At 31.3% G+C, this 27,263-nt stretch overlaps 2 protein-coding genes across 6 annotated transcripts in view; one reads left to right on the top strand and one right to left on the bottom strand.

The window, feature by feature from the left end:
• The window catches only part of LOC134695732 (choline transporter-like protein 1), a 31,311-nt gene extending 23,167 nt beyond the window's left edge, over nt 1-8,144 (bottom strand). The window contains exons 1-6 of one of the 4 annotated variants that reach the window (XM_063557136.1): nt 8,035-8,144; nt 6,116-6,220; nt 4,774-4,916; nt 3,919-4,155; nt 915-1,029; nt 133-196 (exon numbers count right to left, since the gene is read on the bottom strand). In XM_063557136.1, the coding sequence (XP_063413206.1) occupies nt 133-196; nt 915-1,029; nt 3,919-4,155; nt 4,774-4,916; nt 6,116-6,220; nt 8,035-8,088 (718 nt within the window). In that variant the 5' untranslated portion in view covers nt 8,089-8,144. Of the gene's footprint in view, nt 1-132; nt 197-914; nt 1,030-3,918; nt 4,156-4,773; nt 4,917-6,115; nt 6,224-8,034 lie in introns of all 4 variants that reach the window. The other 3 variants (XM_063557145.1, XM_063557127.1, XM_063557154.1) reach the window with 3 other exon arrangements.
• Nucleotides 8,145-8,173: 29 nt separating this feature from the next.
• On the top strand, nt 8,174-27,020 carry LOC134695721 (post-GPI attachment to proteins factor 6-like). 2 transcript variants are annotated; one of them, XM_063557116.1, is made up of 12 exons: nt 8,174-8,324; nt 9,885-10,050; nt 10,490-10,688; nt 11,246-11,379; nt 11,872-12,146; nt 12,639-12,970; nt 13,455-13,660; nt 15,314-15,459; nt 18,474-18,652; nt 19,318-19,584; nt 20,506-20,716; nt 25,549-27,020. In XM_063557116.1, exons 1-12 carry the CDS (start codon nt 8,234-8,236, stop codon nt 25,689-25,691), a joined length of 2,349 nt encoding a protein of 782 aa, XP_063413186.1. In that variant the 5' UTR covers nt 8,174-8,233; the 3' UTR covers nt 25,692-27,020. The 2 variants fall into 2 exon arrangements, with proteins under 2 accessions (XP_063413186.1, XP_063413177.1); XM_063557107.1 differs by having other exon boundaries at nt 20,506-20,752.
• The last annotated feature ends 243 nt before the right edge of the window (nt 27,021-27,263 follow it).

Raw genomic sequence — 27,263 nt, 5'->3', positions numbered from 1 at the left:
AAACTAAAACACGGATAAGAGATGGACGGACAAACGGACTTACAGATGAACGCACAGAACTATTACATACTCCTCCTACTTTCGTAGGAGATGCATATAAATTCTGTAAAATCAGGAAACAACTATGATTACCAACAGATATTGCACATAGATATAATATTTCCTTCCATGTATTTTTCATGTCAGATACAATTTTCTGAAAGATATAAAAGTATTATACAAATGACAGAATAAATAAAACGTACCTTGTTGACATCAGTTTTACTTTAGAATCTAAATATTTGATATGAATACATATCCCAAGAATAAAGGAAATGGTTGTTTCTTAGAAATTTAACTGTATGTTTAATCTGAATACAGAAAAAGTAAAATCGCAAAAATACGGAACTCCGAGGAAAAGTCAAAACGGAAAGTCCTTTATCAAATTACAAAATCAAACGCACATCAAACGAATTGATAACAACTGTCATATTCCTCACTTGGTACAGGCATTTTAAAACGTAGAAATGGTAGATTGAACCTTGTTTTATAGCGTTAAACCTCTCACTTGTATGACAGTCGCATCAAAATCCATTATATTGACAACGATGCGTGACCAAAACAAACAGACATAATGGGTAAAAATTGTCAATATTAGGGGTACGGAAGTCAACATTGTGTTTTAATATCTTAATCACAATAAAAACAAACAAATTCTTAACAAAGAAGAACATATCAAATAACATCCTGAGTCATTGCTTTCTTATTTTTATGGATGCGTGTACAATTAGGAGCATAGCAGATTTTGTTTTGAAACTTTGGCAACACCAGGATAAATATAATTGCACACAGAAAGGAATGATATGTATTGGTCGAAAGATAAAAAAAAAAGAGTTAATTTTGTTTACACCTTATATTATAACTTTTTGTTATACCTTGCTTATGTCTCCTCCTACGGTAACGCCACTTAGCACTGATGTAAACGATCTTGCCATCGTACCTGCCAGGTTGACTAAGACTTCTGGTATACATCTATTAAACACGCTTACACTAAAAAAGAATATTAAAATGCACGACATTCGTAAGTAAATCGATTTAAAAATCATCTACAAGAGCAACTATTTTCTCCTTTATCTGATCATTTTACATGCATTTGTTTAACGTTACCCACAAAAACAGTGATACATATTTTCATTATCAACCGAATTAGGTAATTATAAAACTACCATTGGGCAATTAAAGTTAAGCGAACATGATATACAACACCATGGTTAAAAGAAAAGACAAAATGTATTCAACATTTACTACAAATAAGACTGGCTGTGTTTCACTAGTATTCTAGTGTTGTGTACAATCCAACAAATAATGATATCGACCAAGTGCCTCTACTTTAGTGACGGTTGTAAACGCAACACCGCACCTGAATGTAAATCTGTAAAATCCCAAACTGACGACAATAACTGTTAATACAAACTTAAACTAATTTTGTAATCGTATGTATTAAAACGAAATTATTCTAATAATTTTTAACCAGAGAAAAATACACAAATGAAATACAATACATTATTGGAAACTGAAGACAACAACTGCCTCGGTACCTGTCTGCGGACATGCATAAATTGAGATTCAGCTTGGGCTTTCTTAAACTTCAGTTATCCGCCTTTTAACTATCTATCAGCGTAACAACAAAAGATAGATAGAAGGAAAATACAATAAATCCAGTAGAGATGTCCGATACTAATTCCAGTGTCTTTGACAATGTTTCTGAAATTACTTTATCATGTATAGTATCCAAAAAATGTCAGTAAGCCCAAAATTAAAAACAAAACAATGATATCAAAACATGGGCATTTACGTTTTTGGGGTCCGAGTATGAAGTTGTGACGATATAAAGACAAAATTAAAAACTTTAGTAATATCTTTTATGCTTTTACCTCGATTTTGACATATTGAAGCGGTCATCTAAGTTTCAGAATCTATGACAAACAAGACGATTTTCATTTTAAAATTATCGATTTCCCCCACTATAGTAACAAATACAAACTTTACCTACATATGTTACATACATTTCCAAACTGTTTTAGTATTCAAGAGTTTGCAGCTGCTACTCAGAGTTTATAAAAAAAAAAAAAAAATAATATAATGAACAAGGGTTATGTCAAACAACGTCTCGTCCTTTTCATTAAAATAAGTTGATCGGAAGATACCAAAATAGTTATCAAAGGTACCAGGATTATAATTTAGTACGCCAGACGCGCGTTTCGTCTACATAAGACTCATCAGTGACGCTTATATCAAAATATTTATAAAGCCAAACCAGTAAAAAGTTGAAGAGCATTGAGGATCCAAAAGTCAAAAAAGTTGTGCCAAATACGGCTAAGATCATCTATGCCTGGAATAAGAAAATCCTTAGATTTTCGGTAAATTCAAAGTTTTGTAAACAGGAATTTATAAAATGACCACATTAATGATATCATGTCAACACCGAAGTGATGACTACTGGGCTGGTGAAACAAAATCAAGTTGATAAAAATTCCGTATCAACTTCACAACTGATACACGATAGTCTTAGCGATAGTCTTGAAGTTTTGATTTTAGGTAATGCCGTTTTTTTTCCATCTTATTTACGTGTTATAGTGGTCTTTTATTTCTCTTTTTAATTATTGCTTTAACTGTTGAGTCTATTTTTGGGAATACCCATTTGATGTGTCTCAGAACTTATATATCCTGTCATTGTGTAATTGTGCTAAGGGAAATTGTTGTATTCTTGTACATTTTAACGATAATTTTTGAACTAACAGGGGACATTTCAGAGCAAACATTGTAGCCCATTTTAGCGCAGGATTATTTCATTCCCCTTTTTCGATAACCCATTTAAGAGCAAACTTACCTGGTTGAACAATACTCATCTACTAAAACCACAAACGGTAATTTCTGCTGTTTGTATTCAGTTTGGTTAATCATGGAAATAACGTTAAACGTTTTTCTAGATACTAGAAAACAACACAATTTATCAAAATGAAAAGTGAAGATGAATGTGCACCTCAATCTAGACATAATAATAAAAAGAAGTGCATGCTCCAATTTTATGTGCAGTATTGCACAGGGGTATATCAAGGGCCCTTTACGATCGTTCTCTATGGTGAATATTTCAGGCTAGAGCAGACTTGTAACAACTGGGTTAAAACCTTTTAGCTTTAGTATTGTAATTGACATAATATTTTTTTTAATTTAGCTTTTTTGATGATATCAAAATTTATTATTCATAATTTCGGTCCATCAAATGGGCATTGACAATTCCACTTTTCGATAAAAGTGGGTATAAAAACTTGCGCTAAAATGGGCATTGATCATTTATCTCTACGCTAAAATGAGTTAAAAATCTTGCGCAAAAATAGCCATTGATCATTTATCTCAACGTTAAAATGAGTTATAACTTGGCGCTAAAACGTCCGATTTTTCTCGCCACAAAGTCTTCCGCCGATGCTTTGTCCATATGCCTTTATGTTTTGTTTTGTTGACATATTTGTGTGTTTTTATAGTGATCAAGATTACGACACAATTTAGACTGTTTTTTCCCTGTTTTGACATTTTTAACTATCAGTTTGTTTGGTTCACACATCGTTAATATAATGGAATGTTCTGCCATTGTCATACCAGTGAGAGAATGTTGATAAGAGTTATTAACTACCTTGACTGCTATACACAGTTAGAGAGTTAGTTAGCTAGCTAAAAAACCAGGTTTAATCCATCGTTTTCTACATCAGAAAATGTCTGTACCAAATTGGCAAATCAGGAGTTATTTTACAATCGTTTGGTGTGTTTGAGCTTTTGATTTTGCCATTTGATTAGGGACTTTCCGTTTTGAACTTTCATCGTAGTTCGTTATTTTGGTTATTTTGATTTATGATATTTTGATGTCCAAAAAAATAAGCTTACTGCTTAGTTATAGGTGGAGTAGGACATATTTGGTTATCTGACACATAAGACAAGGTATCATATCTACAGAGGTTGATTCCAGAATTGTTCCGATATTCATCAATAGCTGAACCATCTACCAGTGTATCGTTTGGGCATCCCGACACACAAGTGGAAATGTAGATACTTTCATCAAGTACCGGTAGTCCTGTACTAATCTGGGAGGTAAAATACGTCTGGTCGAAGTAAAATTTCTTTCTGAAACATTCAAGAAATAGCTAAAATCGTACGAGAAAAAAAACAATGAGCAATGGACAACAAATAAATAACAAATGCTAAACAACAATCCCATAGATTTAATAAACACTACAAAAAGCTAAGCTTGACATCCGCATGCATTAAAAGTATTTATTTTAGAGATAATGGTTCTTAATTTGTCCCCTCTTAACGGGTCCTAATTTGCCCCTGTATTGTCTCTTTTTATTACTTATTTGTCCCTGTCAACTGTTTTCCCACTTGTCCCCGATTACTAACATTGGTGTTTCAATTGCCAAGGTGTACTGAGATCGGTAGCAGAGCGGTCATATTGATTATCTTGTAACCAGACTCGAATTGTTGTAACTTGAGTTTTCCCCGAAAAACCGTGTTGCTGTCTTTTTCTAAGAGGTTTGATAAGATGTGTTAAAAATATAATGCCATTTATAGAAATCTCATACTCCTAAGTACAAACGCTGACTTCACGAAACAAAGATGCAGATAACTATACTACCATCTCTTAAACTTTCACCCCACCAATACCCGACATGATTTGTTATCTCGACTCTAATTCAAGATGTCTATCAACTGTATGTTTCTAAAGAGTACTATTTGACTTACACCTTCCCAATCATGTTTCGTCCAGACATTGGTGCGCCTGGAATCGGCTCATTATCGCGGTTACAAATATTGCCCCAGCTATCCACACCGTAAATCATTTTATAAGGGTCACCTTTATTGATCCCTATGTATGCTACATAAACCTGAAAAAATTTAGTGTAGATATAAAACAAGTTCTATCAAGATTATATTATTAATTTAAGCTCAGGAAAATAAGATAAACATTGTCTTCATAGTCAAATGATAACGTATTAATTAAAAAAAAACTCTTATCAAAAACACCAAATCGCGAAGTACTTGGAGTTGCTTGTTTTTTCTGAAGCTGGATTCGCAATTTTAGAATCGATCTTAAAATCAAAGGTAAGAGAACTTGTGTAAATAAAAGGTAGTGTCTCCTTCTTGTAAATCCTACAGATAAATACTATAGTCTAAAAATATAAAAAGATGAATAATAGCAGATTTACCATAAATTTTGGAATGTATGTTTTTTTTTAATCCTGTGGCATTATTTCTGAAAAAAATCCGTTTGACATGTACGTTAGAAAATGATAACTATATTTTTTACACATGCGAGGAACATATCTGTGGTCATATTTAATAACATGATATGAGACATAGTGTCCTAACTAATGAACGAATAGTTTTCTATCAAAAACCCTTGATCTAATAAATGCTTTGTGTGTAACAACACTCTTAGTATCAAGGAAATCTTGATTTGAACGTTAACCGAACCCTTGCACAAATTTTTTGAGTGGTCCGTATGTGGTATCTTGCAATGCTTAATTTCTATATTTCTATATTTCAGGAATGTGACAGTTGTTTTACATTCGCTTGATGTGTTTGAGCTTTTCGTTTTGCCATTTGATATAAAGGAACCTTTCGTTTTGGATTTTCCTTGGAGATTGTTTTTTTTTTTGTTATTTTACTTTAATTTTTCTGTCCCCATCAAATTTACCTCATTGTACAAACCAGATCATCAATGCCAGTCGATCACTATAGTATATAATTGAATTATTGTTGAATTGTTCTTTCCTGAAAATGCATGAAATATTTGTCTTTGGACTTTAGGCTAACAACAACCAATCAACTTAATGATTTTGGTAACCGCGATTCGATGCGTTCGACCATAACCCGGTTAACTTGTCTGGTGACAACACTGGTTTCTAAGAAATTATACAGTTGATTTCAGTGTCAAAAACCAAATTGTGGGAATACAGGCAAAGCGGGAAAAAATGCACTTTTAAACACACACCAGAATTAAACAAGAAAATATATCATCAAACACTGAAACTAGATAAATATTCTAAATATGCCATAAAACAATACTTTATACTTGTATTACCATTCCAGCTAAATACAGCACCAATATAATAAGGAAAATTACATCAGTACAACTACGATCTGTTAGTGGGCCATCATCTAGCGATGTATCCTCTTCTTCATCTTTCTTCTTGCATATAAGTAAACAATTGTATCATATATAATTATTAATTTCAAAAATAGTTTTAATATTTTAATGATAAGTAAGACTGGTGGAAGAATAGGAATCGGTAAGTGTATGTGTTGTATACAAATTGTAATGTTGTACAAAAAAAAATGAAATTACAATGTGTACAGATTGAGAATTTTTGTACAAGTTATCAGTGATTCGTGAACCTCTTAACACATTTGGATTATGCAAGCCTACAGTATTTTATCATCTGGTGCAAAAAGGCATGTTACAAAAAACTTATTATTTATACAAAAAAAATTTACAACTCCTACACATCCTATATTTATTTTTTGTTAAGCTATATAGCGGATATAACACACAAAAAAGAAGACTTTGATTGCCGATGAAACAAATATCCTACAGAGGCTAATAAGCGTGGTTTTGAGCATGTTCTCACGTTTGAGAGGTCCAGAAGAAAGTAGCCTCCAACACTTTTATTAATGTTTGAACATTTAAAGAGAAATACAAAGTCTTTAACATTGTCGGATAGTCGGTAAATTTCAAAATAAATACAGGGATCGACCGATGTAATCCCCTTTTCTCCTTTGATTAAACTCTTAAATGTTTTTATAAAAAGTTTGATAGACTTAAAGTTACACCGGATGAAATGTTCTGTTCAGTTCGGAAATGACGCCGGGATGATAAATAAATTTCCGTGGTCACGTGTGACACAGATAAAAAAAAATGAGAATTGAAATGTGTCAAAGAGACTGACAACAACCCGACCGAAGAGCAGAAACTAACTAAAGGTCACCAATGTGTCTTCGACACAGCGATATGTTCACATGTATAGCACCATTGTGAGCAGCAAACCTCTAGCAAGGAAATCATGAAAGGAATGGCATCTTTAAAGTTAATAATTTACTTTAACGGTCGAAGATTTCACTCTTGGTAGACAAAATCACATTGGATACTTTTTTTGGCTGACATTGGATACTTTTTTTGGCTGTCACAGTTTTCGTTATTTGACTGAAATTTCGAGTTTGTTTGTCACGGTTCTCGACTTAATATTTTGACCTTTCAATCAGTTTTGGTCAACGGTTTGTGATGCACTGGTTTCAGAGGCAGTCCTTCATCCCTTATAATACATACATATATACTTTTGTTCAGTTGTCACAGAACATGAAATTGGGGTCAAAATTTTAATTTGGCATTAAAATAAGAAAGATCATATCATTGTGAAAATGAGTACTCTTAGTTTCAAATTGATTGGATATTAGCTTCATAAAAAGCTACCTTTTCAACTTCATAAAAAAACTACCTTGACCAAAAACTGTAACCTGAAGCGGGTCAGACGGGCGAAACTGATTGGGGGACGGACAGACGCACGCACAGACCACAAAACACAACTTGACTAGGTCACAGTGGGACATAAAACTTGAATTCCTGAGAAAATGATTGTTGATTCCCTCCAAATGTTAGCTTGGCTTAATCATAACATGTATATTTGACCGTTTTTCAACAACATCATGAAATCTTGATAGCAAAAGCCTTATAAAAGATCATAAAAATGAGACAAGAAAGGCAAAGGTAAACCTTTATAGTCTGCTCTTTTAATAAAAGCTATCATTCAAGATCAATATTTTGTAATCTAAGACTATGTTGATTGTAATTTGTAAACTGCACGGCTGAATGTACAAAGTCCTACAAATTGAAATGAAGGTGGTGTTGTTGGGTGGGTTTTTTTTTGGAGAATGTAGTTTTACATAATGTATAGGCAAATAAATCCTTATTTCTAATTTATATGAAGAAACACGTATTCAATATACCTGACCGTCAAATGGTTTCACTTTTGTAACCCATACCTTTCCACAGCAGGGCATTTTTATTATAAAAAACGTCAATATAGTTTGCGTGCTGACGTCACGGCTTAAAAAGTGAAGAGTTACTTCCCATTTTTTCCCATCTTCAGTCATTATCATGTGGCTGATGTAAACAAAGCATGATTGTCGGATTTTGTCAATCGAAATGTACAAACATGGATGTTATTTTGATATAAATCATTTAATATGGTTTATAATTGTTATAACCCTACAACTTCAACAATGTAAACCTCAAGGTAAAGCATGCATGATGTCCTTTTAGACACCGACACCAACCACCATGAAAACGATAACGTTATCTTCTTACATTTGTAACCTTACATTTTTGTACCTCTGTATCTTTACATCCCCCTTTTACCTTTGTAGAGGAATTATACTTTAGTATGAATATGTAGAACTTGTGATATGCGTTTTGTGTACACAGAGATCATGATGCCTCCACCAATTAAGGATATGGTGTAGTGCTCTATATAGATATGCAGTGCCTTATCTGCACATTCAATTATAAGTTATATGCATAGTAGATATAATTATAACTTATAAGGAGAATTATAAAGGTCCCCAAAAAATGACTAGCATAAAATCATTCAAATCGGAATAAGCAACAGTCTAATCTATATATAAAAAACGAGAAACATTTATGAACCACATCAACAAACGATATCAGGTTCCTGATTTAGGGAAGGCCTTCGCTATTTTATTTGTTACTTTTGACTGCAAGGTTACAATACACTACCTGTCCTACTACTTTCTCTGGGTATCAATATGAATATAAAATGTGGTATATTTAACATTGTCATGAATGTCTGAATGTTACAACTCTCAACTAAAGTTAACTCACACTTAATACTAAATGATAAACTACTGATCACAATAAGGCCTTCGGCAATGAGCAAAACCAATACTAGATTATAAGCTTTGAAACACCCCCAAATAATAAATGTACAACAATGCAAACTAGAGAACTTAAGTAATTTGCCTTTTTTATACAAAAAAATCTGAACAAACGAATGCATATAAATTGGCATACACCTTAATTTTCTCTATTTAGAAATCTGCGCCTTTCAATCCAAGAATCTGTTCCCCTTAAACTATTGACTGTTAATGATGTCATACATGTACTACAAAATGCAATCACTTTTTTATTGTGGCGTGTCATTTTTTTCTATTTTGATATTAAAAAATTTTGGACACCTAAATGCTAGCTTACATGGATATATTATTAAAAAACAGATGAATGAATAAAAGATTTTGATATTAATGAAAATATTGATTCTAATGCATACGTTGCATGAAAGTGCATATTATGTTAAAGAATTCATGGAAGGCAAACAAGTTTTATAGATAAAGGAACTGTGCTGCAATCATTGTAAGTTACATTGGTGAAAATAGGTTACCAAAGATTCATGTAGGTTAAGTGCTGTGATCATTGTAAATTAGAAAAGAGGTTACCAGCAATAGGTTAAATATTGTGATCATTGTTGTATCCCTCCAGATTTTTGTTTATGTACACTGATTACATGAAAAACAACATGCATTATCACTGTTGATCCAGGGTTTTCTTTAGACTGATAAAATTTAGATTTATCAGGTTTCTTCTGACATAACTAGTTTTCCTCTACCATGTCTAAACTTATTTTGACAGTCGTCTAGTGATAATTTGTCATTGTTGCTATGGGAATGAAACAAACTGAATTTTATAGAATGACTCGGTCAGTATAGGTTTGCTCTTTGGTCGAGTTGTTGTCTCTTTGATATAATCCCCATTTTCAATCTGAATTTTATTAACTTTTTAGCATACTCAGCAGAAGTGGAATGGACTACCGCAGTGCGACTCTCAGATTATAAAGGTTATAAGTCAGTCAGTCTAACAAAGTACACCATTCAAGAGGGCACCATAGAAGTATTATGGGATATAAGTGCTGACACACTGCCAAAATGTCCACAGAAGGATGTCTATATGTAAGTAGTAACATAACATTAGGGTTGGAAAAGTTTCAAAGATTTAAATATATACAAAATTTGAATTTAACAGGGGGAAATCTCAGGAAACAATCACTTTGCTTATCAAGCATTTCATAAGAGCTGTCTTCTCTAATCTAATATTTTATCGTACCCCAGCTTGGAAGAAAAACGTGTGTGTGTGGGTGGGGCAAAGGGGGTTTGGTTACTCCTTCCTGTTCATCCGCATGTTGATCATCAAGTAATTATACAAAATGTATCAATTTTCCACAACAACTACAAATTAGATTGCAGGCCAAGTGTGATCATGCCATACTGTGTAATGTGCATTCAGATTCAGGATACTAAGTATTGTGATGTATGAACTTTAATTTAGCTATTTTTTTCCTAACTTGCAATCAAAGAAATAAATGTTTAATAACAGTATATATCTTTACAGCTATATAAGACATGGCAGTTATCCACTTGTGACACCATACAATGAAACATATCCAGAAAATTTCCATATAGAAGACAGCCATCACCTGAAACTAACAACCAATAATGTGACACTACCTTATTCCATAAAGATGCCCAAGTCAGGATCCTGGTTCTTAGGAGGAGTTCTACCAAGAGCACAAAAACAATATTTACAAGCAGTAATAGAAATAATCACATTTGTTAAACTTTTGACAATTGCTAAACATGCTATAATTTATCTCAAAACAAATGAATAAAAAATGTTGGTTTATATATTACAAACAAGAACATAAAAAACGATAGACATTTAGAGGTTAGTCTTCAACAAGAGAAAGGTGTATATACTATATATGTCAAACCCTAAATTGCAAAGGTACAGTACCATATTGACTGTATACAACAATATTGAACTTTTATCAAATCAAAAATCTCAACACAATGTCAATATTATGTTAGAACAAGAAAGACAACATCTTTTAATGTTTCAAGTTAATGTCAGATTGGTCTAACTTATTGAATTGAATATTTCATAGATTGATTTATTTGAACTTATGTGCAAATGAAACTTTCCAGATGTAACATTGTAGTATAATATTTACATTTAAATTTTTGGTCCATAAAACTAAGCTTGAACTTCATGTACATAAATTGTGTTAAAACACACTTCAAGAGAATATCAAAGATTTAAAAAAACAACACTATAGTTGTGTAACATATCTTTATTTTATTTAATTAGGGTCTGAATAAGAAAAACTGTGTGTATGGTATGGGTATCCGAGTCATATCTAGATATATGGTTGATATTGATGAAGTGTCAACAGGGAAGTTGTATAATTTTGTATTGCCTGCCAACAAATCTAAAACCATTAAGTAAGTAAACATAGAATTGTCAATAAAAAGTGGGGTTTTTTTGTTATTTTTTATTTATGATAGATACATTTTATTCTTATTGAGAATGAAAACATTATGATGTAAGCAGATAATTGTTAGAAATATATTAATTGGTATAAAATTGTGGAGAATCAGTATGATTCATTTAGAGACAACTTTGAACAAAGACAAAGACAAACCATCTACATCTGAACAGGTCACTGTAGACCTTCAACAATGAGGAAAAACCCAGACTGTTAGGTAATTTTTGAAAGAACACAGTTAAACCAAATGTGATAAAATCATTACAAAAAAAGGGAGAAGGAAGCTTTGTTTTGTTTCAAAAAATGTAAATTGAAAGGGCCATAAGCATATGATAAAACATTATTAGATAAAATTATGTTTGTGATGTAAAATTCTTGGAAAATTAATTTTCTGTTATTGTCTGCTTCTAATTTGAATTGATAATACACATATTATTTTCATCCCCAGATTAACAGTTCCAGAAGGAACAACATCATTCTCTGTGTTAGTGGATGGTTGTTCTGTAAACACTACTAATACTACTTTCTGTCCTGTCCTAATATCAGCAGCATCTGGTCATATTCCTAACGTGTCAGTGGATACAAATGTCAACTGTACTTCTGACACATGTCAGTTGGATTACCAATCACCTTTCATCAAAGAATGGAGTTACATCAGAATTGTACCTTATCTACAGGCCAATGATACAGAACTGAATGTCAGTCTTCAAGTTAATACTCAGAGTAAGCATAGACATTGCGTTTTAAGTAGAACTAACTTCTCCTCAATGGTAGGAAATCATAAATATGTATGCCACACTTAGAGGTATTGAATATTTCTGTCTGTGGATCCTTTTGTCTGTTCGTTCTTCATTTGTCTTGGGCTGTCCAGCTTCAGGTTGAAGTTTTTGGTCAAGATAGTTTTTGATGAAGTCCAATCAACTTGCAACTTATTACACATGTTACCTATGATATGATATTTATAATTGTAATGCCAAATTAGAGTTTTTATCCCAATTATTATTACACAGGCTATCATTCATTCTGTTGTTTAGTTAACACATTGAATAATAAGGATCTTCTTATAAGCATGAAATTAGTCATCATTGAAAATACTAGTAAAGGTTATAAAATAATGATATGATTCAGTTCAATAGTATGGGAAAAGGACTTTATAATAACATTTGAACTTTGTTCCATCTTAGACATAACAATTGATTAATGTATGTTTTCCAGATTGTTTAATGAATCAGTATATAATAGCGGAACCAGTTGAACCTGTTGAAGAGGATGATAATAAAACACAAATTATACACTACAAACCTAAACCAGCCCCACCAGTTACTAACTCATCGTGTGTTCAGCTTCAACAGATGGGACGATTTGACATCATGAATGAAGATTTCCTCTCAATATTCATCTTCCCTGACCAATTCCTTTACCCATGGCCGAACATGAGGTTGTTCTGTCCAGATACACAAGTCCTTCTCACGTACTTTGATTTGTCAACAGGGAGGGATGCTGGAGGGACATTAAAAGTGGTTTTCACAACATCACATCTGTATGTGGTAGGTATAATATTATAGGAACTTATTTAGCACATCTGCATCATGGACCTTATATATGAGCATATTTCTTTGAAGTAATCTATCAGCAACTTTTAACTTGTTTCTTGGAACAGAATAAGAATGACTTTACTTGTCTTAATATCTGTGTGGAATAACAAAATCAAACCAGGCCTTATTGGCACTTCATACAACTGTTCATTCATTATGAGCACTCAAATTGACTCAAATGCTCCCCATTACCTAGATAGTGTGTGTTACAGCACAACATAAGAAAAAATAAATACTAAGCCCAAGACAAGGACACAAAGTACTGATCTGAAATTACTCGCGTTTGCTGAGGCTAGGTAAAAGTACACCAAATACATTCAAATACTTGACAATTTTAATCTCCTTATAAAGGGCACTGATATACCTACAGTGAATGCTCACTATTTACATGTTTAACTGTATATCAAATGACATTGTTTATGTTCCATCTTTACAGCATCCTCGACAAGATGCCAAGGTATACCTGTGTGTTATGAAATCTTCCATTCCTTCACTGACAACTGTTACACATTGTCCAGGAGGGGTGAGTTTGATTGTAAACTCAACATCTGAGACAGCATCAACATCCGAAGTGTACATACCATATCCTTCTGGTGGACGATGGTACTTAGGGATGAAGAGTACTTGTTACAACAAAAACAAGTAAGTAATTCACTAGAATGAAAAGTGCTTGTTACAACAAACACAAGTAAGTAATTCACTGGAATGAAAAGTGCTTGTTACAACAAAAACAAGTAAGTAATTCACTGGAATGGAAAGTGCTTGTTACAACAAAAACAAGTAAGTAATTCACTAGAATGAAAAGTGCTTGTTACAACAAAAACAAGTAAGTAATTCACTAGAATGAAAAGTGCTTGTTACAACAAAAACAAGTAAGTAATTCACTGGAATGAAAAGTGCTTGTTACAACAAAAGCAAGTAAGTAGTTCACTAGAATGAAAAGTGCTTGTTACAACAAAAACAAGTAAGTAATTCACAGGAATGAAAAGTGCTTGTTACAACAAAAACAAGTAAGTAGTTCACTGGAATGAAAAGTGCTTGTTACAACAAAAACAAGTAAGTAGTTCACTGGAATGAAAAGTGCTTGTTACAACAACAACAAGTACCGGTAAGTAATTCACTGGAATGAAAAGTGCTTGTTACAACAAAAACAAGTAAGTAATTCACTGGAATGGAAAGTGCTTGTTACAACAAAAACAAGTAAGTAATTCACTAGAATGAAAAGTGCTTGTTACAACAAAAACAAGTAAGTAATTCACTAGAATGAAAAGTGCTTGTTACAACAAAAACAAGTAAGTAATTCACTGGAATGAAAAGTGCTTGTTACAACAAAAGCAAGTAAGTAGTTCACTAGAATGAAAAGTGCTTGTTACAACAAAAACAAGTAAGTAATTCACAGGAATGAAAAGTGCTTGTTACAACAAAAACAAGTAAGTAATTCACTGGAATGAAAAGTGCTTGTTACAACAAAAACAAGTAAGTAGTTCACTAGAATGAAAAGTGCTTGTTACAACAAAAACAAGTAAGTAATTCACTGGAATGAAAAGTGCTTGTTACAACAAACACAAGTAAGTAATTCACTTGAATGAAAAGTGCTTGTTACAACAAAAACAAGTAAGTAGTTCACTAGAATTAAAAATGCTTGTTACAACAAAAGCAAGTAAGTAATTCACTAGAATGAAAAATGCTTGTTACAACAAAAGCAAGTAAGTAATTTACCAGAATTAAAAATGCTTGTTACAACAAAAACAAGTAAGTAATTCACCTGTCTTTGATACATTTAAATGTAGCATTCTTATCAATATTACATGGTCATTACAGTAGTCATCTGATATACTAACAACCATTAAATGTAATATATATGTAAACAACATTTTTAATTAGAAGATATTGTTTAAGTTTTAGCTACAGTATTGAACTTCTACATGCTTACTCAGAAAAAACAAGGAAATACAGTATAAATCTGAATGATTTGAAATGTGCATGTAATTTATTGACTAGACATATTTTTATAAAGATGACTGTAAGTTGTATTATGAAAAAACAAAAAAAAATCATTTGAAGGTTTTGTCAGTAAACATCAACACAGATGTTTTATTTTTATTGATGAATATAAAATACTTGGACAAGTTATGTTAAAAATATTTCAGTTTCAAACTTGTTCAAAGATTCTTTAAAACTTTACCCTCTTGTTTAACAAAAAAAGATAAGATAAAAACGTGTAGACCTAGTTTATGTTATGACTTGAAGGAAATAAGAATGTTTCTGATTTCTTATTTTCAATGTGTTTTTCAGAACAGAAGAAAAATGTTTAAAACTACCTGTAGTATTGACCCAAGTATTTGTGACAAGATGTGTAGACAACAAGTGTGGAGGGAAGGGAAATTGTCAGGAGTTTTTCAGTGGAATGTTGTTGTTCAGCTCCTGTGAATGTTTATCAGGTATTATTATATTCTAGAAAATGTGAATTCCATGGAGGGTGTATAGGTACAGTACCCTTCAAGAGGACCAACTCTCCCACACCCTACACCGAGGAAATGTCGGAGCCACTCCGAAAAACTCCGATATTCCTCCCAAAATGTTGGGAGGAATTTTGGAGTAATCTCTCCCAAAATCAGGTAAATATTTATTGTGATAACGAGCTCACTCTCTACACAGAGGAATTAATTGCCCTTATCCTACTTTGATCTCTACCGGCACAAGACTGAATGGGTAATTGGATTACCTGACAGGTAAAGGTTGAAGTAAAAAAGAATTATATTTCCGGTCTACTGTACCAGTTTAAGTGTCAAACAGGTGTATAATTTTAAATGTCTTTTATACTAATTAAATTTCATTTGTGGTAATAAAAACTAAAGTCAAAATATTTTTCGTATTTAATTTTTTGTTAGCCCATCTAAAAATATCTTAACCTTAAAGTACTTGCTTTAAAAAAAAAACGATTATAAAATATAGCGGAATATGTGAAAAACCAAATATTCTACTTCAAAGTTAAAGTCTTTATTTAAAAATTATATGTCTTAAAGTTTTATATATGCAAGTAAAAAGGAAAATGTATTCACCATTCATTAGGCAAAATAATAGCCCCGTAATAATTGTGTAAATCTACGGCATTTTCTTTTTAAGATTATCTAATTGCTGGAATGAATAAAAGATTTAAAAGCAAAATGTTGTTGTTAATTCTTTCAATTGTATTTAAGTTTGATAAAAAATGGAAACTACTTAATTTTGACCTCGATGTCTTCACCAGTAAATTAATATTTTATTTACGAAATGAACATACATGTGTAAAAATAACCGGAAACTTTCGCTAAATTAATCTGAGCAGTTTAAAGAAAATTATAAAATTACGTGTTTGAAAGTTTTGTATATTCAAGAAAAAAGGAAAATATTATTCACCATTCGTTATGCTTGATAATTACGGCATTTTCGTTTTACGATTGTTGGCAGTACTGTAGGATAATAATACATTTCGGTTACAACAGGAATACTTCTACAGCTGCATTAATTCGTCTTTGTATAATATTAACTTTCGCACAATGAATGTAAATTTGTGTATTTTAAACAAAAGATTTTAAAAACAATTATTTGCCGTGCGAAGACAATTCCACGATACACATCTCAGTTATCAACAGTTTGGGTTGAACTTGAACTTGACTTACTTAACAATGTTAAATGCTAAAAATAGTTAACATCAATGTTATCCACAGCACGGGTTTTTTAAAGGGCGGGAAAAAATATCGCGTACTAGTCAACTCAGGTGACCTTTCTAGACGACCGTGGGAAAGTCCATTCAAGGTTTCTAAAGTTGCAGAACGACATTTTTGTGCAATCGTATTGAGGCTCCAGAAGGTCCTTTTACAATTGATTAATCGGAAAAATATAATTCTTATCCGAATAAACGAGAACACATCTTTAACTATTTGAATGTTAATGTTTTATCTTTCAAAAAAGGAAGTAGCCTGAACATTAGTTATATGTCCATGGTCAATAATATAAATTACGGTTGATGAAATATTGAAATTATGATGGAATTGTCCGGGGTGAATAATTGTGATCAATTGTATTCAAATGACAATAATATGATAAAGAACTGCCAATTTGAAGTCGTTTGGGAAATTTTGAAAATAAAATGATGACTGATTTAACTGGAATAGAATATTATGATGGGCAATTTTGAGGTTTGATATTAATTAAAGGATTAGTGACCTATCGAATAGCAATAAGCGGATTACTTGTCATCACAACTTTTAACATCTATTGTAATAGTATACTGATTGAGCGTCATAAACTTGTCAAACACATGAAGACCGGTAGAAATATAGTACTTCAAAGTGAAAATAGTTTTACACTTTCCAAATTTAAATGACGAAATTGATATTAATACTTTCGTCAATTTGAAACCTGTTCTGTAAAATGCGAAAATGGTGAGCGCTATCAATATAACTTGAAGTTATTTCCTTTGTTCAACAGAGCTGTCATTTTACAGTTTCTGTTCGTAATTTAAATTATTCTAGTCTGTATAAATGTACCGAGGTTGTGAAACATAATATTTTACATTGCTCACTAAATTAAGTTTACTTGATAATCCGATGAATCGCGTTACCGAAAAAATATGATTTTATTAGCCAGTTGATTTTTTAAATAATGAACAATTAATGCGCCGATATTGCTTATTGAATAAGTTATAAAAGATACTAATTGTGGCAAAATCGTCTTTGTTGAAAGAACATAATGTATGACCTGATGGGATTGTAATAGAAACACAAAATAACAAGTATTTTCTTCATACTTTTTTTTATGTACGTTTTATTTCAAAGATAATGGAATAGGACAAAAACATATAAGATAATAATTATCTTATTTTAAATGATATTGTCACATCTTTATCTACCAAAGAAAGGAAAACGTTTTCAATTTTAATACCGTGATTTTAAAGCACACCTGTGCAACCAAGATCGATTAAATGTTCATAGGTAAATTATCTGGGTAATCTGATTATGTTGTCACACGTCGTTAATTTTTAGTACTTTTGATGGGCAATAAACCAATTAACAGCCACGCGGTGTTGGGAGAGAATCTTTGGAGGATTTTAGGAGTGAAATCCGCGGTACTCGGTGTGATTCCGAGAAACACGGAAATCAGAAAAAAATGAAATCGAATCGATATTTTTAAATGGTACTGTATGTCCATCTGTGTGCATGTCTGTTCCCTATTTTATGTCTGCCTTAACTTTGTATTGACAGTTTGAACCCAGGTCAAGCATGCACACAGGGCAAATATTGAGGCTCACAGCAAATATGTTGAAACAATGTCCATACCTTATTTTTAAATTGCCATCTTATTTAACAATTTTAACTCATCTTAACCTTTATAACCTTCCAACCATACTGATAATTTCTTTGTCATTTTTCTTCACTTTCCTCTTTTTACAATATATATATTCTATTTCTAGATTGGAGAGGTTATGGGTGTACTGATGGATCCATGGCAGAATCTGATGGGACAATTCTAAGTACAATGTTATTATTAACTCTGAGTAATGCATTCTTTATACCAGGAATATTTCTGTCAATAAGACGTAGAATGTTTGTAGAGGGATTGGTTTATGTCTTTACTATGTTCTTTTCTACAGTGAGTACTCATTGTTATTGTTTGTATATGATAAGATCTTTTACTTTCCCCGTAGATTGTAAAAAAAATATATATTAAGCTAAACTTGTTATTTAATCTAATTTCAAGACATATCTTATCATTCTTAATTAGTAACAAAAAATCTGAATATGTTAATACAGTGACAATGACATTTTTCTGCATTTAAGGTTACATGAAGAAATTGTTGAATGTAGAAAAAAAATCCAAAGCCTTTATGAGAGTAGTGTACCTACATGTATTGTGTAAAAGTGTTTTGTAAGAAGTCTTATAATATGAAATTTGAAAACCACAAATAAAGATGAATGTAGAAATAAATCTAAAGTTCCTGATATTAATAAATAGTACACAAACACTTTGCATTATTTTCAACAATGAAATAACTAAGATGTCCATATTAATTATAAAAAAGAAGATGTTGTATGATTGCCAATGAGACAACTGTCCACAAGTGACCAAAATAACACAAAATTAACAACTATAGGTCACCGTACAGTTTTCAACAATGAGCAAAGCCCATACCACATAGTCAGCTATAAAAGGCCCTGATATGACAATGTAAAACAATTCAAATGAGAAAACTAACAACCTTATTTATATAAAAAAAAACTCATTGAATGAATAATTTTTGGTTGTTTATTTTGTAGTTTTACCATGCCTGTGATGTCAACAATGTGAAGTACACATGGTGTATGATGGATTATGGAGTGCTCAGTTTCTGTGATTTCTATGGATCTATCATGTCCTTCTGGGTGACCTTGCTGGCAATGTCACAACTAAATGATACAGTTCGATCAATATTCCACATGCTTGGTGCTCTATGTCTAGCCATGGGTGTGGAATATAATAAACATGGACTGTGGGTGTTTGTAGCACCAGCTCTTACTGGTGTAGTCATTATGTCAATTTCTTGGGTAAGTTCATAGTCAGCTGGAGACTGGAAATGTTTTGTTTGTTTATTCTATTGTCAAGTTAAGTTGTGGATTCCATCAAAATTAATCAAATTACCTCAGGTTTGAAAGAATATTTGGTAAGTTTATGAAAAAAAGTAATTTCTTTATCTAAGAATCAAACAGTAAGTTGACATGTCAAAGCCACATCTTAATATTTATTTTATATATCAAAGAAAAAATTATTTGTGGTTGGATTACATGTACCCTCAAAATAACAATTATGGGTTTACTTTAAAACTGTTCACTTAAAATTACTCCAAAGAATTCCTTCAATGGTAAGTAACTTATTGTTTAAGTTCTTTTATATATGCCTATAGCTAACTTTGATAGAAATGGGAAAATGCGTTATTGATTTTTTACATATGAAATCAGTGGATTTATAACCATGTATTTGAAATTAAGATTGATGGTTTTGATTATAGATATTTACACTATAAAACTCAATATATGTCAGAACTAAGGTTTTAGTGGCAAGAGAGCTAGACTAAGGGTGTAGCCACCTTCTAAATTAGAAAAACAAGACCAATGGGTCCCTACTACACATTGATTCGTCCACCTTTCTCTCAAGTATTTAAATTGATGTTCTATGAAACCCAAATGTTTGGTGTATCATCTTATATATGTCAATGAGACAGCAACCTAATGAACCCCAAACAATCTAGAGATAAACATATGGCTTTGGACAGTAGACAGGTGTCCAGCTCTTAATTTCTGCAAGTCCAGAAAAATTGTGATAATTTTAACAGGCTGTCAAATATAAGCCATCAAAACCATTGTAAACCTATTTATAAAAGGTATCGGTAATGGAATATATAGTTAACAAATTAATTTATTTTTTTTATGAAATTTATATATTTTCAGTCATTTTTATTTCCATTACAGGTAGTGCAATGTCGTAAACGTAAAAACTGTTATCCATCAAAATGGAGATATTTAAAATTCATTCTACCTGGCGTCTTACTAGCAGGGACAGGACTTATCATATTTGCTTTCTTGGAGACAGACGAGAATTACAAATACACACACAGTGCCTGGCATGTTGTCATAGCGCTGAGTATTGTCTTCCTGTTGCCATCTCGTAAAACATCCAAAGGTAGTTTTAGCCTATCAGATGATGCTGTTTTATCAGGTAGTGGCCATGTTCAGGTGGTGGACACAGGCAGTGGCAATAACCATTTAATTAGTGGCCCTACTGACTGTACTAGTTAATGACTAACATTTTATAGCTTATTTTATTTCTTTATTTATCAGAGCTAATTCAAACATGATAATTACTTGACGTGTTATCTTGGTTCTGCTTCACATTCACTGAACTGTTATAGGGGATTGTAGTCACAAGATTGAACTGTCAGAAAAAATACTGTTTTATTTGTTTTTTCTAAGAATGTTCACTTCTTGAAGTACTTGTATAGAATACATCAAATAATTTAGATTTTTATGTGAAAGAACTTTTGTTTAAAACAAGATGATATTGATGTAATTTCATGCATAATATGTCATTTTATATTATTTTTATTGTTTTTAGATAAATCTTTGTTTTCTCTAAATTGAATTTACAACCATTTCGTCTTTATGTCAACTGATATTGTAGACAATACTTTTGATATTTTTTAAACTTGAGGCATCCATGTTTTGTAGTATATTTTTTTGGCATTTTGACAGTGTGATTGTTTGAGTTAGCTCTTCTAAGTATGTGTACTAATTTTCTTTTTTCTTTATTTGTGCTTATTAACATCACAATACTCAAGTGTTCATTTAATTTATTTTGTATGCATCTTACTAACACCACATTTTATGTTCTGTTGACTATTTTTGAATGTCATTGAGTTTGCGATTGTTTGAGTTTGCTTTTATATATTATTTATTCTATGAATAAACATTCCATTCCCAAGAACCTGATTCAACAATATTCAAACCTCTGACCCTGACTGCATTGAGTCAGGCAGAACCTAAAAGTTGTTGTTACCTTAAAATTATCTCCCCTTGCATGTCAATTTGAAGAATAATTTTTGTTTATGTATTTCTTCAGAGAATTCTTTCGGGATTAATGGGTTTTATTTTACATTTTACTATTTGCTGACTGGAACTTCATTGGTTTTCAAATGAGAAAGTAAATTTTGTTAAAAAATCAATTAATGAGAAATGACAAATCAAAATTCAAGTTCAAAGAATACTCAAAATTAGGTCCATATGCATGCAAAAATGCTTTCATTTCTTACATATTCTGAATGTTGTATATTTATATTGCATGATTTGCGATTTGTTCTGCATGCTTTTCAGGAAGGAAATGTAAGCAGTTAGAGAACTAAAAAAAAATCCTGTTCTTTGCAATTAGTTTATTAAATGGAAAGGTTTAATGTTAGTTTAGGTATCAAAAGCATAATAGTTACTGTAAACAGAATCAAATGTAAGTACAAAATTAATGACAAAAATATAAATCACGATACTTTTTAAAGAGATAGTCTGATAATGAGTTTGTACATATGTGATATTCAGTAATAAACAATGTTGTAGCATTTATATGGAAGCAAATTAAGTTGTATGTATTCTGTCTTTTAAAAAAAATGGAATATTTATTTACATAAATTGTATTATAATTTTTTATGAAAACTTGAACAGATAGTTTATCTCAGCTATGATCTTGGAGGTGGCATATAGTTATTATGAGTTAACAGTAAAGTAGATACAAATATATGTATTTCAGTGTAATGAATTGTGTTAAATGAAAAGGAAGCAGTTTCCCTATGTAACAAGTCGTTAATCTCTGTAGATTCTCTTCAAAAGAAAATGAAGAGTTATAAGCATCACAAGATAATTAAAATCCAATTTTAATTTGTTAGAATGAACTAGGGAATTTGTATCTTTGCATTTTACAAAAAAATAACCTTTCATTTTCTTTTATTGAAAAATCCTACAAATATGACATTTATATTCATAACCTCATTCTTTCCTAAACAGGAAAAATATGTTTTAAAAAAAAATTTCAAATAGAGAAACCAGAATTTTTTTCTCATCCAAAATAGAGAATAATTAGGTCCCAATATGATGTTCCAACAAGCCACTCACTGTAAGTGGTATATATTACAATATGTAAAGTCTAAAAATAGCTTGTCTAATTGTTAAAATGAAGAACAGCATTAGTACCTCTTGTCATTTAGTAGATTGAATGATACTACATTAAGTTATGACAGCAATGGAATCTTTGGTTGTCTTTCAACTATTATGAAGAGATATCAGTTGCCACCTTTAAGTTTCTTAGTGTAGAATTTAGTTTGTAATTTTGACATAGTGAATATGTAGTGTATACTGTTATGGTGACCCATCTTGAATTATTAAATATTTAATCAGATTCTATGTTCATTTTATAATTATCAACTTAGTGGATAATCAATTTAACAGCCTTACTGTGACTTCTGTTCAAGACAAAGATGTTGATTCATCAGTTTAGTTTTAATGTATTTTTTTACACCTATATACAGAGGTAGCATATACTATGGTGTGCAGTATTGACAAATACATGACAATGATATACTGGTACATTTAGATTTTCATACAATAAGTTTTATTCATCTCCAAAATTGATTTGGTCTTCTAACTGACTAGTGTTGTCAACAGTTAACCGGTTAACCGGACATTTTTTCAACTTTATTAGATTTGATATAATTTTTTATCGAAATCAATGAATAGTTATGTTTTATTTTAAAACTGTCGTTGAGGTAATTAATTTGACAGATTAATTGTCCAGTCTATTGATTGCTATTGTTAATCCGAAAAAAAAACATTAAATTAATTAGAAATTGTCGCTCAGCTTGGGGCATATCTTAATGAAACATAATTAGTATACATGTTATTTAAACAGTAACTTTAAATCAGTAATACGATTAAATTTTACGATTCACTTCATTATTTTATTTTTGATCTAGTAACGTGTAGACCTACTTCTAAATATGCAACCTCCTTCTTGTAAGGATTTGTTATACTTTAAACGAAATGCTAACTAAAATATTGTGAAATGCAAACCAATGTTAATGTACTTAATGTATACGTGATAGTACGAGTAACATGCTTAATCATTTCAAATTGAAACACTTCACATTAATTTTGGAGACCAGAGAAAACAGAAAATAATCGTTTTCAGAGATACTTGCTTCTACGAGATCAAGATTTTATTTTTATTTTTCAATCTGAAGTTGATACAAACGCCATAGTTGATACGATTTAAAGTCAAACTTCGCAAGAAAACCTCACAGACAAGCCTTATAATGCTTAAGGACAAACTTTAATCCAAAAAGTGTAAATTTATGACTTGGATGCCATGGAAGGTTGTCACATTGACTCTAATACCACATCTTATAGCTTTGTGTAGGGTACTTAAGATATAATGTTTTGAAACACCAAGGTAAACTACCGGTTAACCGGTTAATCGGTCGAACGATTATCCGAGTAACAGGTTAGGCAATAATGTACAATTTGACAACACTAGTTTTGACTGATTACCACTGATGATTTTTTTTTTGTGAATAAAAAGCATGTCTGGTGTACTGAATTTTATACCTGGTGACTTTTTATTGACACTTGAGTCAAGAAGAGTAAGGTGAATGATGAAATATCAGCCAGTATTTTAGACTGTTAATGATCTTTATTTAGGGTATCCCAGATATCTTTTTATAAATCGTATTACCCTTTATGTTCTTTCATGTTCAGGTAAGTAATTTACACTGGCGGATCTAGAATTTTTCATAAGTGGGGGCCCACTGACTACCTAAGAGGGGGCTGCTTCAGGTACGCTTCAGTGATTCCCAATATAAGGAACAAATTTTTTCCCCAAAAAAGCCAAAAAAATCATTTGTAACTATCTGCTAGACAGACTGGTTAAGATGCAAATAGCATCTATGCTGAAGAAAGGTTTCATACCAGAAAATTCTTTTAAAAAATAAATAAATAAAGGACCAAGTGAACTTAAAGTTTCCTGATAAAATATGCAATTGTTTACATTATACCCCTTGACCATCCTTATAGGTGGAGGTATACATAGTTCAGAATATGCATCTATTTAGTATCTGTCTGAGGATCCACATAATTTCTTAACTGATCTTGACAATTTTTCTCTGCAGCTATTTGTGCTTCACATTCTGTATTTATGCTTCTCTAACTAGTATGATAACCATCAGATAGAGCAACCAGCAAATATATCAGCTTCTGCTTGAATGGTGTAACATGAGAAAAATGAAGTTATATTGAATTCATGAGAGACAAATTGCATTAGTTAATCATGAATTTAATGCCCAATGAATTACACATTGTCTGTAGTGTTGATTGTAGACTTTTGCAATCCAAAAAAATCAAATATCTACAAAATACATGTTTTCCTCAATCCATGAAAAGTTAGTACCAACCAAAATGAGGAATACACAGCATAGAGTAGTTTACCATGGGAAGAATTAAAAGATAAGCAAAATAAAAAAAATCTTACTAAAAAATGCATGTCTGTCAGTCTCTATCAATAAAAGTTTATCTGCAGAAACTATTGAATAGATAAGAAGATGTGGTATGAGTGCTAATGAAAAAATTAAAAAATCTTCGTTGCAATTTTATGGAATAGAAAATTAATGATTTTGGTGGTAAAATTTGTTCTCTATAATGTATACATTCTATGTTCATAATTGAGCTATCTTTTACAAAATAGTTGGTATTTCTTATTTCAGAGATGAATTTGTAAACATTTTAAATGATAAATATATGAATACATTTATCCACTGAATTAGTCCTGACAGATTAAGTAAATTATTTGATAAAAGAACTTAAATAGATATTTTAACAGTTGGAACTAACAGTTGAACTTCTGGAAATGAAACTTTTGTTGATGTTTTCCCTTTTTTTTTTTAATGTTGATAGCCTTTTTATGAAAAACTTTTTATTTATTAGATGGACAAGACTACAGCCTAGTACAAAACCATCAAGTGGAAGCTGTGGGAATGATGTCAGCTGACGGAGTAGGAGATGATTCTGACGACGAGTGTATATTACAACCAAGCAGATCTAGACAAGATTGGAATGTTATATTATGACTAGAGAATATAGAGCAACCCACCTAATGAAATATAGAGTAGAGATATTTGATTGCGTTTTCAAGTGATTTAAAACATAGTAGACTTAACCTCTGTGTAGAAGAGAAAAGAACCTTAACTAGCGCTGCAATATGTATAGATGTATTCAAGAGTAGATAACCGGAACAAATGTAGTAACACTAAATAATTGATATATGATACTATAGTATATGGTTTGAGATTAGCTTTTCTATCTTTCTTGATCTTGCCATTGTATCTTGCTACCTCATTTTAAGAAATAGTCCAAAATTGATCTTAGATTAGACTTTTAACAATTAATTTGTATTGTAAAAAGAACTAGGTATGTCAGATATTGAATGAGTAAGTCTGCAGCTCTGCCCAATTTTTCTCTGATTTTTGAATTTGATTAGATCTAAATATAGCCATGATGTCATTGCAAAATGTTTTATACAGCATACTACATTTATTATTTAAAAGCTACGCAAAAGTGCTAAAAACTGTTTATTACAACATTGACTAATGATTACTATATAACCACAAAAGATTTTAAGCATGCAGGTTGGTTGATTGGAGTCCTCAGTGTTGGCTCATTGTCATCTCAATATAGCGTTCAATACTTTTGTGCATCTCAGTGTGAACCATATCAAGCCATTGGGAAAAATTATATTGTTAGTATTGTAGCAATTTATTTACTTACCCTAGCTAGTTATTATTTAAAATAAGCAGCTATTTCAGGAATATTTTTTATCTTTAGAAATATGAATAATGCAATTACTTTATAATATCCTGTTATTTTTTATTATTTTTTTCTATTAACATGAACATTATAGTGATGTGTGTATATATTTCTATGCTTGTTATATGATTTTGATCTCATTGTTATGATTATGAAGTGTTGGATCTCACTAACTGTACTATTTACTTCTCTGATTATACATCTAGTAATTCAAGGAATCGTTAATATTTCACTTATGGTATATCATGTAACTTACCTTATTATTTCCATAAATATATACCCATTGGTGACCTTTGGCTGTTTTCTGCACTTTGGTCGGGTTGTTGTCTCTTTGACACATTCCCAATTTCCAAGTCTTAGTTAACATATTTTTTCAAACGTTGATTATTTATTTTTACTTTTAAAAAGTAAATTATATTGTTTAGTGTTGATTTCATTGAACAATTTCTTATTAAACCATTATAAATCAAAACTATTAGAATAATTAGATGTCAAGTTTGTCAATGATTATTATATTAAGTAAACTAGTGTACTATATATATTTTTTGTATTCTACATTGTTAAATAGAATGAAATAAAACTAGTCAATCTCATGTTGTTGTTTTGAGCCCAGAGTAAAACAGATTTAGGCAACCTTGTGTTTTAAAGTGTTCTGGTTGTGAAGCAACTGTGCCAACACAGAGAGGGGAGGGGGGGTTTACTGGCATTTGGTAGATTTATTCATAGTTATTGGTGAAATTTGTAACAATCTACATGAATATATTCTGTTTTAACTCACTGGATGTTAATCAACCATCAAAATGTAAAAATTAACCAATCATTTTTTAACTGATACC

This window comes from Mytilus trossulus, chromosome 1 (genome assembly GCF_036588685.1).
Source record: "Mytilus trossulus isolate FHL-02 chromosome 1, PNRI_Mtr1.1.1.hap1, whole genome shotgun sequence".
Taxonomy (NCBI): domain Eukaryota; kingdom Metazoa; phylum Mollusca; class Bivalvia; order Mytilida; family Mytilidae; genus Mytilus; species Mytilus trossulus.
Note: the sequence above shows the minus strand (reverse complement) of the source record. Positions and strands in the feature narration are given on the sequence as shown.